At 36.0% G+C, this 14511-nt stretch overlaps 1 protein-coding gene across 1 annotated transcript in view; it reads right to left on the bottom strand.

Moving 5' to 3' along the window:
* Window positions 1-14511, bottom strand: part of LOC109433505 (tyrosine-protein kinase-like otk) — a 228837-nt gene that overhangs the window by 33328 nt on the left and 180998 nt on the right. The window contains exon 9 of the mRNA XM_062856369.1: window positions 13925-14482. Coding sequence (XP_062712353.1) covers window positions 13925-14482 — 558 coding nt within the window. The remainder of the gene's footprint in view (window positions 1-13924; window positions 14483-14511) is intronic.

The raw sequence follows: 14511 nt of genomic DNA, 5'->3' as shown, positions 1-14511 counted from the left end.
GGTGTTCCTAGGAGAATTTGAAGCTTTCTAAGATTTTACTCAGGAATTTCTTCTGGAATTTCTTTGGAATACTTCATACGGGAATCTCCACGGGAGTTTCCCTGTGAAGTCATTGAAGAGCTCCTCTAGAAATTCCTTCAGGAGTCTCCTTAAAATCTCTTTCAGGTCCTGGAACTCATCGAAGAGTTTTTCGGGAATTTTTACATAGGTTTTCTGGAATGCCTTTAGAAGTTTTTTTTTTTTGAATTCCTTCAACAGTAAATTCGAGAATTCTGAATATTCCCCGAAGAAATACTTTAGGTGCTTCCCTGTTCATGATTTTTTTGCAAATCCTTTTAGAAATTGAAAAATGGGAATTCCTTTAGGAGCTTCTGCGAAATTTATTTAAACATTTCAATGAGGAACCGTTCGCACCTCCGTTTCCCAGTGAAGAAGTTTTTAGAAATTCCTCCAACAGTGACTAAGGAAGTTTCAAAAATTCCTCGAAGAAGTACTTAAGGAGTTCCTCCAAAAGCTTGCCCTTGTTTTTTGTTTTTTTTTCGGAAATTTATTTAGAAATTCGAATTAAGATACAGATTATCCGAAGTCAGCTGCTGATGCTTCTCAAACATTTGAGGACGGAATATTCTATGAAGCTGAAATTTTGACATTTTGTCTAGCCAGTGTTGATTAGTGATTAGTCAAAATTTCAGCTTCTTACATCATTCCATTCACGAGATATTGTTTTGGTAAGCACTAGAGCCCGACTCCAGATAATCTATTCCAACCTGTAGTTTCTTCTGTAGTTTCTACAGGAATTCATTTGAAAGTTCCTATAAAGAATCGTTCAGATGGACTTCTAAGAATTTTGTCAGGAGTTCCTCCAGGAGTTTTGGAAGTTCTACGGGAATTGCTTTGGAAGGTTCTCTAAGTATTTCTGCAGCAGTTCCCTTTTGAATTTCTTCAAATATTTTCTCCGGGAATTTCTTCGCCAATTTCGCCGTGAAATCCTTAAGGAGTTCCTCAGAGAATTCCTTCAGGATTTTTTTAGGAGTTCCTCCTAAAATTCAACTGTGGGAATACCGTCAGAAGCTTCTCAGGAATGTATGCAAAAGTTTTTTTTCGATAGTGCCATCATAAGTTCCATAAACTACTACATGAGTTTCTCTGAGAGCTGCTCTCGGTTCTTTTTCCAAAATTCCTCATGATTTTCTCCGGGAATGTTCACATGAACAGTTCCTAAGGAAATTCCTTCCGTAGGTTCTAAATGAGCATCTAGGAGTTGCTTAAGGAGTTTTTCCGAGATACTTGAGGAGTTTCTACGAAAAAAATTCAACTAATAATTCTCCAGGAATTTCTTCAATTTCCCAAAACTTTCCTTAGGGTTGTTTCTTTTAAAATTCTCCTTTGGGAGTTCCTTCAAGAAATTTAGCAAGAATTCCTTGAGGATTTTTTCGATGAACTTTTTCAAAAGTTGTCCAGAAATCCCGTTGTTTAATAAAAATGTCTCCGATAATTATTGCATAAATTCTTCCGGAAAACAACAACCACTACTTAAAAACCTACAAAAGTTTCTTCTGGATTTTTTCTCATATATTTTTTGAGAAAATTCTCGTGTGATGCCTTTATCTTCAGAAACTTCTCTGGGAATTCCTTCCGAAGTTCTCACTAAAAGTCATAAAGTAGCTTTCTTGACGATTCTTTAGTAGGTCCTTTAGGAACTCCTTCTGAAGTTTCTCCGGGATTCTTAGAAGCTTCATAGTTTGATGAAAATCTTCAAGAAATTCCTCCGGAAATTTGTTTAGGAGATCTCCAGGAATAGCTTGAAAAGTTTTCAAACGACATTTTGCCAAAAATTACATGAGATGTTTCCCTGTAGATTCCCCCAAAAACTACTGCAGTTCACTACTACTTCAGTTCCTCGAAGAAAATTGTTTTTTTGTCAGAAATATATTGAAAAATTTCTATTGGAATGCGTTCATGAATTCCCACAAAATTTTCTTCAGCAGCTCCTCTGGGAATTCCATAATGTATTCTTCTTTAGAACTCCATTAGAAGCTATTTTAACCTTCGAGCGATCGCGCTGTTGCATTTTGTACAACACGATGAAAAAATCTCGCTCTTTCTACTCACAAGGGAAGGTTACGATGGTGTCCCCCGGGGATTTCAACCGGACTATTTTTGTTGCATTCTACATGTGGAAATATGAATAAATCCAAAGCCTTTCGGGTGATGGGCCAGTGATGTAGTCAGGAGGGGCTCTCAAAGGGGCAAATTAGGCAAAATATAATGTTATTGAAAATGCTCCAGCGTCATAAAAATGCAAATTTCACAATGTATTGCAGTAGAAACAGGCAGAATATGCATGAATACACGATTTCGTAAAAAAAAATTACCATAGGCGTTGCCAGGGTGAGATGGGTGATAAACAAGATACATTTTTATGAAAATAACTTCAACTGGTTCTTACCCTGGAAACGCCTATGGTAAAATAAATTTGATACGAAATCATGTATTCATGCATATTCTGCCTTTTTTCTACAGCAATACATTGTGAAATATGCATTTTTATGACGTTTGAGCATTTTCAATTATGTTATATTTTGCCTAATTTGCCCCTTTGAGAGCCCCTCCTGACTACACCACTGGCCCATCACCCGAAAGGCTTTGGATTTATTCATATTTCCACATGTAGAATGCAACAAAAATAGTCCGGTTGAAATCCCCGGGGGACACCATCGTAACCTTCCCTTGTCAGCATTAGCGTAATGCTAACGCAGGTAGTCAACCGCGCGAGTTACGGAAGGTTAAAACTTCCTTCTGGAGTTCTACTGGAATTTTTATGGATTTCCTAAAATTACTTGGGGGAGTTCTTATTTAAATTCATTTAAAATTTTCCTCCGAATTTTTTTCTTTGGGAGTACCTTTAAGAAATTCTTGATAACTACTCTGGGAAGTCATTCCGTAAATCCTCCAGGAATTCTTTCTGGAGCTTTTGCAGAAACTTCTTCAAAAGATCCTCAGGAAATTATAGCAAAACTTACTTTGGGTTTTTTTTTCTGGACATTCGTTCGAGAATTCCTCCAAGAACTCTTACAGGAGCACCTCCAGGAATGCTTCTAAAAGTTTATATTAATGAAAGTCAGCGAATCAGCCCAGAACTTCCTCCAGAAATTTCTGCAAGAACTGCGACATTTATTTTGAAAGCTTTTTCACGATTTTCTTTCAAAATTTATCAGAGAATACCTTTATTACTTCTTTCCTGAATTTCTGAAGGAGTTCCTACAGGAATACATTTTATAGTTTCTCTGTAGATTCTTTCAGATGGACTTCTACTAATTGCTCAATGATCTGCCCTGGTAAGTCATTCAGGAATCAATTGCGAAGTTTCTTCTAAAACTTCTCCACGAATTCCTTTGAAAGCATCTCCAGTAATTCTACCAAAACTTATTGCAATCTTCGGGGGTCCCTTCGGGCCTTTCAATAGGAGTTGCTTCAAGAACTTTTCAGGAGTTTCTCCAGGGATGTCTTTAGGAGTATTTTTCTTATTTCTCCAAGAAACACATAAGGGATTCCTCCATGAATTTCTAGAGATTTTATTTTATTCCTTCAAGAATTCCTGAAAAAAAATAATCAAAAGTTCACACAGGAGCTTCTTGAGTTTTTCCCCCAAGGTTTTTTTTTTCGGAATTCCTCTGTGAATATCTTTGTTTTTTTTTTCAAAATCAGCCTAAATAAAATTCCTTCAAGAATTCATTTAGGAGATTCTCTATGAATTCCTCCAGTGATTAATTTTTGAATGGATTCATGACTTCGTCATGAAATTTCTTTTGGAGTTCTCCTAAGAAAACCTTGAGAAATTCCTGTGGGAAGTCATTCAGGAGCTCCTCTTAAATTTTTGTTGAAGCTTTCCTAGGAGCTTTTTCAGAAATTTCTACGCCTAAGTTTCTACCGAAATTTACTGCAGGTGTTCTTTCGGGAACTCTACGAGGAGTTCTTCCGGTAATTATGCATGAGTTTCTCTGAAATGCCGTTATAAAGCTTTTTTAGCTTTTGTCAGAAACTTCTCGATTCTGTCCCTTGAACCTCCAAAACTTCTTGCATGAATTCTTCGGCGAATTTCCTTAAGAATTCCTTCATACTCTTTAAGGAGTTTCTTCTGATTTTTTTTTCCAGAATTCCTTCGAAAAATCCTTTGAAAGTTCCTCCTAGATTTTTAAGGAGTGTTTGCTGACATTTATCAAGTAGTTTCTCCGAGAACTTGTTAGGATTTTTTTCGGTAATTTTTTTGGATGATTTCTCAAAGAATCTCATCTGGAATTTTCGTTTTGGGAACCTTCAGAAGTTCTACACAGAATTTCTTCGAAGTACCCCCAAAAATTGCTTATTAGCTTCTTTGTGAAAATTGTCTAGATCGTATCCCTGCCTTCTTCCACGAAATTCTGCAATCTGCATCAAGTCTTCAGATGTGAGAACCGTATCAATTATTATCGAATTTGTAAAAAAAAAAATCTGAGTTTAATTCAGAGCTCCTGAATTTATTGTTCAAAAGGAGCCCTCGAGGATGTTTTCAGGCATTCATCTGAAGATTTGATCATAATTCTTGGGAAAGTCGTTACTTCAATAATAACAAAACTGTTTCAGGAATAGTTTATTTTTTTCGCAAAATGACATGTACAGATTTCATTGCAAGATAAGCTACAATTCCTCTAAAAGCAAAAAAAAAACGTTTGCAATGATCCAATTCCTAGTTTTTTTTTCAGGGATTCATTTGAAAATCTTTTAGGATTACCACAAGAATTTCTTTTGTTTGGGATTGCCTCAAGATTGAAGAAATTCTTTTTCATACTTGGAACTTTTTCTCAAATTTCCGGAGAAAGGATATTTTTCCGGCATTTTCATGAAAATAAATTTCCTAGAAATATTCTGTCCCAAATTCCTTTAAAGATTACTCCAGGTATCCCTTTAGAATGCATTCCTATCATGTATTTTTGCGAAAATTTCTCCAAGAATTCCTCTAGAGTTTCTGTCGGGAATACATACTTCAAAAGTTAAAATATTCATCTTGAAACTAGTCTACGGATTGCTTCGGAAATTCCTCTTGAGATTACTTTAGGTATTCCTTTATGTATTTCTTAAATATTTCTGAATAAACTCTTCCAAGCATATTACCAGAATCTCCTCTAGGAGTTTGAGATTTCTCTTGGATTTTTTCAAGAAATTTTTCTAGGGGTTTCTCCATGTTTTTTTTTTTCAAAAATTTGCAATTTCAGGTGATTTTCTTTCGCAAAATCCTTTAGAAATTAGTTTTTTAGAAACTCTTTCCGTTGTTGGATTTTTTCCAGAAATTCCTTTGAGTGTTCCTTCATTTCTTAAGGGATTCTATCAGGCAACAATTTAGAAGTTCCTCTTGAAAAATCTCAAGAGATTTCTCCAACAATTTCTTTAGAGGTTCGTTCGAAAATTTCTCCTAGGATTGCTTGGGATCTATTCAGATCTGGGATCTCTTTTAAAGAATCTACTGCAACCTCTTCAAAAATTTGTTCGGTGATGTTTCAAGTTATTAATAAGATTATCTCAGTAATTCATGTAGAAATTATTCCATGATCTTTTCCGTTGCATTTTTACAATAAAGGATTCTCCAGTATTTTCATATTTCTTAAGAAATACATTTTTGGGAAATTTCTTCAATTGATATTTTAATACTTCCTCCAGAATTTTTTTTATTCGGCTTGATTTCCTTCACAATTTTCTCCAGGAAACTTGAGGATTAACATTCCTTTAGAAATGTTAAAGCAATTGTTCTTAATATTCGTCCAAAGGTATCTCCTGGATCTTTTCGAGGGTCCCTGAGAAATTCATTTAGGGATTTTTTCAAGAATTTCACCTGTCCACTTGTTTGGAATTTCTGCAGACATTTGTAAGAGATTCCTTCAGACATCCCTCTTTAGTTTCCGCCAGACACGTTTCCAGAAATTTCCTAAGCATTTTTTTGTTACAATTTCTTCCATTTTCTAAGGTATCGCCAAAAGAAATTTCTTCAGAAGTTTTTAAAGAAATTGTTCAAAAATGTATCGTGAAACTAGTCTACGGGTTTCTTCGGAAATTCCTTCTAAGGTTCCTTCAGGAATTCTTTGTGGTTCACCCTTCAAAAAAATACTATAGAAGTTTTTGCAGGCAATTCTTTCTGAAGGCACACTTCCAAAAGTATTATAAGAATTCACTCCAGGAGTTTTTCTTTGGTATTTCTCCTGGAATATTTTCAAGAAAGAATTTCTCTAAGGTTCCCTTTTCAGAAATTTCTCAAAAAATTTGTTCAACTTTTGCAATCTTAGGGGAAACTTTTCTTACAGAGATTCAGAGATCCTTTCAATGATTGTTTCAGAAATTATTCCAGTATTTTTTCTTCAGAAAATAAAAATTTAGATGAAAAAATGTCCAAAGATTTCTCCAGAGGTATGTTTAGAAGATCCCAAAAGGATTGCTTGGGATTTATTCAAACCAAAGATCCCTTGCAGGAATCTTCAGATTTTTTTTTCGGAAATTTGTTCGGTGAGAATTTATGAATTTTTCCAAAGATTCTCTCAGAAAATCCTGCAGAAGTTGCTCCAGAATGTCTCTTGTATTTTTACCTGAGATGGATTATCAGTTATTCCAAGAATTCGTTATTTTAAGAATTCGTTCAAGATTTTTTTTATGCTGCAGTATTTGCAGAATCTCTGAAGGAATTTCTAAACAGATCCCAGGATGATTGTCTGAAAGAATACCTTAAAAATCCTGGTGATACCTTTGGAGACTCCTAGAAAAAGTTCTTTAAAATTTTCAGGCGGGATTCCTCTACAACAAAACCCTGAAGCAATTTCTGAAGCTATCTGAGTAAATCCGAGAAAAAATTGCTTGAAAATTTTGAAAGGGGTTTCTAGAGGAAACTGTAGAGGAATTTATGTAGAAATCTCCTACAAATGTCTGCAAAATTTCCAAATAAATGGACTGGTAGAGTTCTTGAAGAAATTCCCCGTAATAATTCCTTTAAGAATTGTTTAATAAGTTATTTTAGGTATTTCTCCAAAGGTAACTCCAAGAGTTTTCCTTCAGAAAATTCTCAGCGAATTCCTTAGAAATTCATCATGGAATTTCTTTAAGATTTCCACCAGTACATTTATTTGCACATTTTGCAGACATTTGTAGGAGATTCCTGCATAAATTCCTCTACAGTTTCCTCCAGGAGCCCCTTACAAAATTTTCAAGCAATTTTTCCGCAGAATTACTTTTTTTAAGTACTCTTCTAGGCATTCATCCAGTAACTCCTTTAGTGATAGCTTCAGAAATTGCTTCAGGGTTTTGTTGTACAGGAATCCTGCCTGAAAATTTTAAAAAATTTCTTCTAGGAATCTCCAAAGGTATCACCAAGATTTTTAAGGTATTCCTTCAGACAATCATCCTGGGAAATTCCTTCAGAGATTCTTCAAATAATTTTTCCAGTGATTTTTTGACAAATTTCTTAAGCAGAACTTACGAAAAAATGACTGGAGGAAATATCTAAAATAATTTCTACGTGGATCTCTCAATATCCATGGAGATATGTCTGACGAAACTACGGGAATAATTTCCTAAAAAATCATAGTTCTAAATTTCTGGAATCCCTAAGAGAATTTCTCAAGAAATTGGGGGAGGCTGATGAGGTAAGTGCACGGGTATTCAGCAAAACCATGCGGATGTGATGGTTTCAATTTCCGGTCGATTAAGGAGTTCCTCCAAGAACTTTTTCATGGAAACCTCCAGGAATTCTTCGATAAATTACTCCGGAAATTTCTTCAAGAGATCCCCAGTAGTCCAGTAATGCTTTTGAAAGTTCATTGTCTAAGAAGTTCTTCCGAGAATAACTTCAGAAGCTCCTCCGGAATTTTCTCTAAGTAGTACTCCATAAGACTTTTTTTTTCGGGAATTACTTAAAAAATATCTTCAAGAAGGCCTTTATAACCATTTACAAGAGTTTCTCCATGAGCCCCGATAAGAATTCATTCTTAAGTTCTTCTTAGGACTCCTTCAGATGGACCTCCAGGAATTTCTTAAAGAGATTCTCCGGGATCTTTTAGAAATTCCTACTAGAAAGTCCTTGAAAGATTGTAGAATTTACATCAAGTTCGTAGAAAAAAAATCAAAAAAATGCCTTCAGAAGAGTTCGTAAAGAACTTCAACTTCAACTTCAGGTATTCCTTTAGGAATTGCTTCGATACTTCCTCTGGGAAAATATTCGGGTGTTCCTCTCAGAAACAAGCATTTTTTTTTATTATCGTACAAATTCAACCAAAGGGTTTTTTATGATTTTTCTCACAGGCAGAGCTCATGAATATATGAACAAAAAAATTGAGAAAAAATCAGGGTCGCCTATTTTCCCGGAAAACTCTGGTGGAAATTCTTGTTTTCCTCTGACACTACTTACTTAGAAACATCATAACTCAAGAACGAAGCATCATAGAAAGAAAGTTTTTTTTATGAAATGAAAGCAAATTTTCTCAGAAATCAAAAAAAAAAGTAGGGTAATTTGCCAATTGTTGCACGGATAAAAACTCGCCTATTGTTGCACATTCCATGCTTTTCTTATGGGGTGTGCAATATTTGGCGAATTTTTAGCCGTGCAACAGTTGGCAAATTACCCTACTGGAAAAATGTTTTCCACAGTTGAGAGAATTCGTAAAGAAATGCCGGAAAAACCAATGCCCGAACTCGAAAAAAAAAATGAAAAAATATTTTTGAGAAGGTTATGCCATAAGCTTCAATCGCTGAAATTTTTGGAATGCACTTGTTTTTCGTTCTTGAGTTATGACCAATTATGTGAAAATGGCCATATAATTATGCGTACATGGTTATTTTTCACAAAATTGACCATAACTCAAGAAAGAAATAAAAAGTCCATTCCAAAAATTTCAGCGATCAAAACTTATCAAACTACCTTCACAAAAATATTTTTTTGAAAATTTTCCGCGAAAAGGGGAATAGTTTTTCCGGCTTTTATAAGCTTTGATTTATGAAACTACTTTGTCAAAAATATTTGTTTGAAAATTTCGAGGTCGGGAATAGTTTTTTCCGGCTTTTTATTATCAATTTCCTCAACGGTGGAAAATCTTGTGGAAAACTTTTCCCTTTTCACATTTTTTTTTATTCCTGAGAAAATTCGCTTTCATTTTCTAAACAAACTTTGTTTCTTCTACGATGCTTCGTTCTTGAGTTATGATTTTTCAAAGAAAAGGCTTATATGACATTTGGACATTTTTCAACAAAATTGGCCATAACTCAAAAACGAAAAAGAAGTGCATTCCAAAAATTTCAGCGATTAAAGCTTATAGCATAACCTTCTCAAAAATATTTTTTGATTTTTTTTCGAGTTCGGGCATTGGTTTTTCCGGCAGTTCTTTACGAATTTACTCAACTGTGGAAAATTTTTTGGAAAACTTTTTCGAGTTTATATTTTTTTAGGATTTCTGAGAAAATTTGCCTTCATTTTCTAAAAAAAAACTTTGTTTCTATGTTGCTTCGTTCTTGAGTTATGATTTTTCAAAGTAAGTAGTGTAATGGGGAAACAAAAATTTCCATCTGAGTTTTTCGGAAAATTAGGCGACCCTGAATTTTCCCAATTTTTTTTTTTTGTTCATATATCCATGAGCCCTGCCTGTGGAAAAAATTTCATGAAAATTTGAGACCCTTCGGCCCAATTTGTACGATAATAAAAAAAAACATCCCCAGTTCCTTCAAGAACTTTTACAGAGTACCTCTAGGAATTATTTGAGGAATCATTTCAGAAGTTCCTCCGGAAATTCCTCCAAGAGCTACTCCAACTAATACTTCTGTTCCCTCGAGAACTTTTTCGGGATTTGTTCATCATGCCTTCATGATATTCTACATGATTTTCTACAAAAGCTCTTTTGTGAATTTTCTTTGAAGTACTTACGGGAATTCATTTAGTAGTTCCTTTGAGAATTTCTTCTGGAGTTCCTTTGGGATTTTAAGAAGTTCTAACTTCAACAGATCTTTTTTTTTAATTCCTTCAATGCTTCCGCTGGGAATCTCTTTGGGATTTCTGCTGAGAAATCTTTAAGAAGTTCTTCTGGGAAGTCAACCGGTACTTCCACCGAGTATTCTGAAATTTCTCCAGGTTCTTCTGAAAAAGTTCCTCCGGCAATTCTTTAGGAGTTCGTCCAAGAACTCTTCAGAAGTACCTCCTGGAACTCTATGAGGAGTTCCTTCGGAAATTTCTACGGCAGTTTCCCAGGATTACCTTTGAGTTTGTTTTTAGAAAATTCCGATTTTTTATTTTTTTTTATTCCGATGTTCATGCAGGAATTCCTTCAGTATTTCCTCCAAGAGTACCTCTGTGAATTCCTTCAAGAATTCTTATGGAATTTTTCAAGAGCTTCTTCTGATTTCTTTCAGGAATTTCTCTAGGAAATTCTATAAGGGTTCCTCCTATATTTTTTCCAGCAGTTTACCTGGTATCTTTTTCAGGAGTACCTGTGGAAATTTATTAAGGAGTTCTTCGAAAACTTGTAAAAATTTTCCGAGAATTCCTGAGGTAGTTTCTCGTAGTTCCTTTGAGAAATCCTTCGCCTACAGGAATTGAATAATTGCTTCTTGTTTTTTTTTTGTGTGACAAGTGTATTACTTCCCAGACATCCAGGAGTCGCATGAGAAACCACGTTGTACATCGTATAAAGTACTATTTTAAGTCACTATGTATGTATGGATGAAATCGCATAGAATTACAAATAAACTCGTTGAAGTGTGCATACAAACTCGCATAAGCTAGAAGCGTTTATGTTGGCATTACGCGATCTGATATGTGATAACAATTAAAGAGTTTCTGTTACACTGTGGATGTAGTGCCAAAAAGCTACAAGAAAGTGAACAGCCATAATTATGGTTGCAAAGTCATCATTATTTGTTTTGTTGGCTTGATAATCAACAATGAGATGTGCTAGCCAGAGAGGGGCAGTGAAAACTGTACGAGAAATCGATTTAAGCCTGCCAAACATGCACAGCGCAAGTGAACCAAGTGCATTCCAGCAAACACTGAGGTGAGTTAGAATATCATGATAATTAATCAGCTTGTTTCATAAGTAGCGTTTGCTGTTGTGTGTGTGAAGTGTGGCACGACAATCCAGAGGTCATTAGTTCGATATCGAGCTGACAGAATTGCTTTTTTTTTTTTAATATTATCAAATCGCATAAGATGCTAAATTGCGTCGCAATAGTGCACGCGATGCGTCGCATAAGATATCGCTTCAAGTCATATAGCGTTATTATTGTTCCGTCAATGCACGTATAGCGCCTCCACTTTTGTACGCATAAGGCACTTTTGCTGCATCTTATGCGATGTAACTTTAACGCATAAAAGTACGTATAACATGAACATAAACTTCATTATACGTTGTCTGGGTTGCGCAGGTGGAACCCTGAATGGATTCCAGGTGAAGCTGCTGGAGAAGTGACAGATGAAAAACTTGAAAAAATCCCTGGTGGAATCCCAAGTGTAAAACTATAGAAATCTCATATGTAATTCCTAAAGAAATCATAAGTGGAACTCCAAGAGTAATTCCAGTGGAACGCTTAGAGGAATCTCAGGTGATACTTCTGAAAGGATCGGGTGGAACTTCACGCTCATATGCCGAAGTAGTAAACGCATGGATATTCAGCAATACCACGCGGAAGTCATGGTTTTTTCCCAATCGATCCAGAAAATTTTCGGAAAAAAAAGCTTTGGCATAGAAAATTTTCGTGCCTGCCTCATGAAATGCACAAGCAAAATAATCATTGGCAAATGAAGCTTTCGGTTGATAGCTGTAGAAGTACTCATAGAATAATAAGCTGAGACTCAGGCCAATAAGGACTTTACATCATGAAAACAGTACTGCTGGAGAAGTGTGTTTATCGTGCCACAGAAACGACATAGAGAGTCCACCTCCACCACAAATTACGCTAATCAAGTTGGTAGGAGCTTATGGCCAGTAATCAGTAATGGATTACCTATGGATAGCCTATGGAAAACCATAGGATGTTCAGTGAGAACCACCCAAGTAGCACCTGCAACTAAAATGGAAATGATCATCGTTGCAAACATGTTGCAACTGAGTTTTCATGAAGCAAACAAAATTAAAACCTATTAAAATCCTGTTGTTAATGCCAAACTGAGGTGTAACAGTTTTATAACAACTAGCAAAATGAAAACAAACGTCATCATTAGTCGAAACTTGCAAAACCGATTTGTAACTGAAGAATAATCTGAATGTTTCAACGAATCTTAGTTACAACCGTTTACAAACCAAATCAACCAAAACATTGATTCTGATTGTTATAAACATGTTGCACCTGGAACTTATTTAGAACATAACGAACAATTTTGACAGGAGAGATAGAAGTTCCAAAATGTGCGGCAAAATGTTTTTGTGATCACGAAAAATATAAAATGCACTATTAAAAACCAAAATGTTCCAAAAATAACGAAAGCATGTACAAATAAAATGTAATCTTTTCTTCATAAATTAATCTTTTATTCCAAATTTTATAAAATTAAAGTGGTAAAAGAGAAAAAACAATCTGATTGGAAGTATAATATTGACCCAATAAAAAAAATTCTGCCTCATTTTCGCAGTACTGAACGACTGGTACCTACCACTGGGAAGATTTGAATAGGGGTTTCGAGAAATCTAACGTAACGTACAAAAATATTAGGAGTTTCCCACGAAAAATTTTACAATAGGTTTACATTTTTTACAAAAAACGTGAAATATTCGGTACGCAATAAATGGACAGCCTCTTGTCGACATAAATGGGAAGTACACGTCCAAGTGTCTGCTTTTTTGGTTATTTATTCCGTGTAGGACGGAAAATTCAAACTACCTTACTTTGGGTCGATTTTACCCTAAAATGAGTATATCAAATTGATTAGTTACCCAAAATTAGGTTGTTTTTCCTCTCTCCCCCACAGATGTTGTCGTAAACAAACAGAGATGCGTCTATTCAATGAGGGTCCTTGAGGCCAATAAGCCAATTTTGGGTAAATGTAGATTTACCCAAATTTGGGTTGAATGAAGCGGGTCTTGGGTTGAATTTTCCTACTCTTGAGTATATTTTTAGGTGGAGGTAAAGGCAATTTACCATGCGTGAGTTTAATCGATTCACTCATATGTTGACTTATCGGGCCGAACTAGGTATAGGATTGCGTCAAAAGAATCCAATTTTTGGTAGTTTGGCGGTTTCGTGTACCACGTGCAGCATTGTTGTACTTTGTAAATACGGATTCCCATAGACATGATTCAGCAAATAGTATCTTTCAAAATTCTAAAATTAATTTGCAGCATTTTATGGGTGCATTAAATAAGCTGCTGAAATGCACTCCGCCAAAGCAATATGGCGAGTTAATTTTTACCACAAATGCTTAAATTTTCACTCGCAAAATGATAGGTAGGCTGAGGCGCGTTGAGAATACGGAGCTAAAATGCGTAACTTACCGATAAATCTGGAACGGCACACAAATTGACGTTCTCGGTCAGTCTTATTTGCGGTATATTTATGCACACAATTTATTATTCACATGAACGAAACTGTTGATGCATAATAACTGGCAGTGACGAATGTGGTGACTAGCTGACTAGTTGTCGAATCGGTCACCATTTTTTAAGTCGACTATAAGTTGTATCTTGGTTATAATTCGATTGCGTATTAAAAGCGTTTATATCACGAATAGATGTTTTATATTGGCTCCACCTCTTGCGCTTTTTTGGTTGCAATTTAGTCGTTAATAAGACAATTGGTTCAAATGGCATAACTTTCAATATAGTTGCATACAAATTACAGGGACTTATTAATGTCCAAGTGTGTTGCTTGGGCATTGATGCACCCTAGAGTGTATCAGCTACCATAGAATGTATCGTATTTAAGTTTTACTTACGTTTAACAATCAGATGAACCTCTTCACGCTTCAGCCCTGCACTGTTCCCGATTGTACAACCATAGTTCCCGTCATCATCCAGGTGCACCTCGGTCAGCACCAGCGTCCCATTGTCCAGTATCCTGTACCGCTCCTCTTCGGTCTGGTTGGAACTGTGCAGATATTGCAGATCCTTATCCCACTGAACGGTAGGCTTTGGGTCGCCCGTCGCAACGCAATGGATGAACACCGTTCCCATCTCGGCCACCTGGATCGATCCTTCCGGGGCGATTTCAAACTTTGGCGCGACAACCACGTGAACCTGAACGGACGCAGTGATCTCTCCTTGGCTGTTGGAAGCCACACACGTGTAACTTCCGCGATGATCTGTGGAAACGGTGCGGAACGTGAGCGTCCCGTTCACGTCCTCGACCGATTCCGGGAGGTCCGATTTGGTTCCTTCGATTCTCCAGTGGACCAACGGAGCAGGCGTTCCTTGAGCTTTGCAGTGTATTTTGGCGACGGATCCCAGCTCTAGATTCTTGGTTGATGGCGGCTTCGGAGTGAATCGAAGGTTTGCTAAACAGTTTGAAAGAGAGGGGAAATGT

This window comes from Aedes albopictus, chromosome 3 (assembly GCF_035046485.1).
Source record: "Aedes albopictus strain Foshan chromosome 3, AalbF5, whole genome shotgun sequence".
Lineage (NCBI taxonomy): Eukaryota > Metazoa > Arthropoda > Insecta > Diptera > Culicidae > Aedes > Aedes albopictus.
Note: the sequence above shows the minus strand (reverse complement) of the source record. Positions and strands in the feature narration are given on the sequence as shown.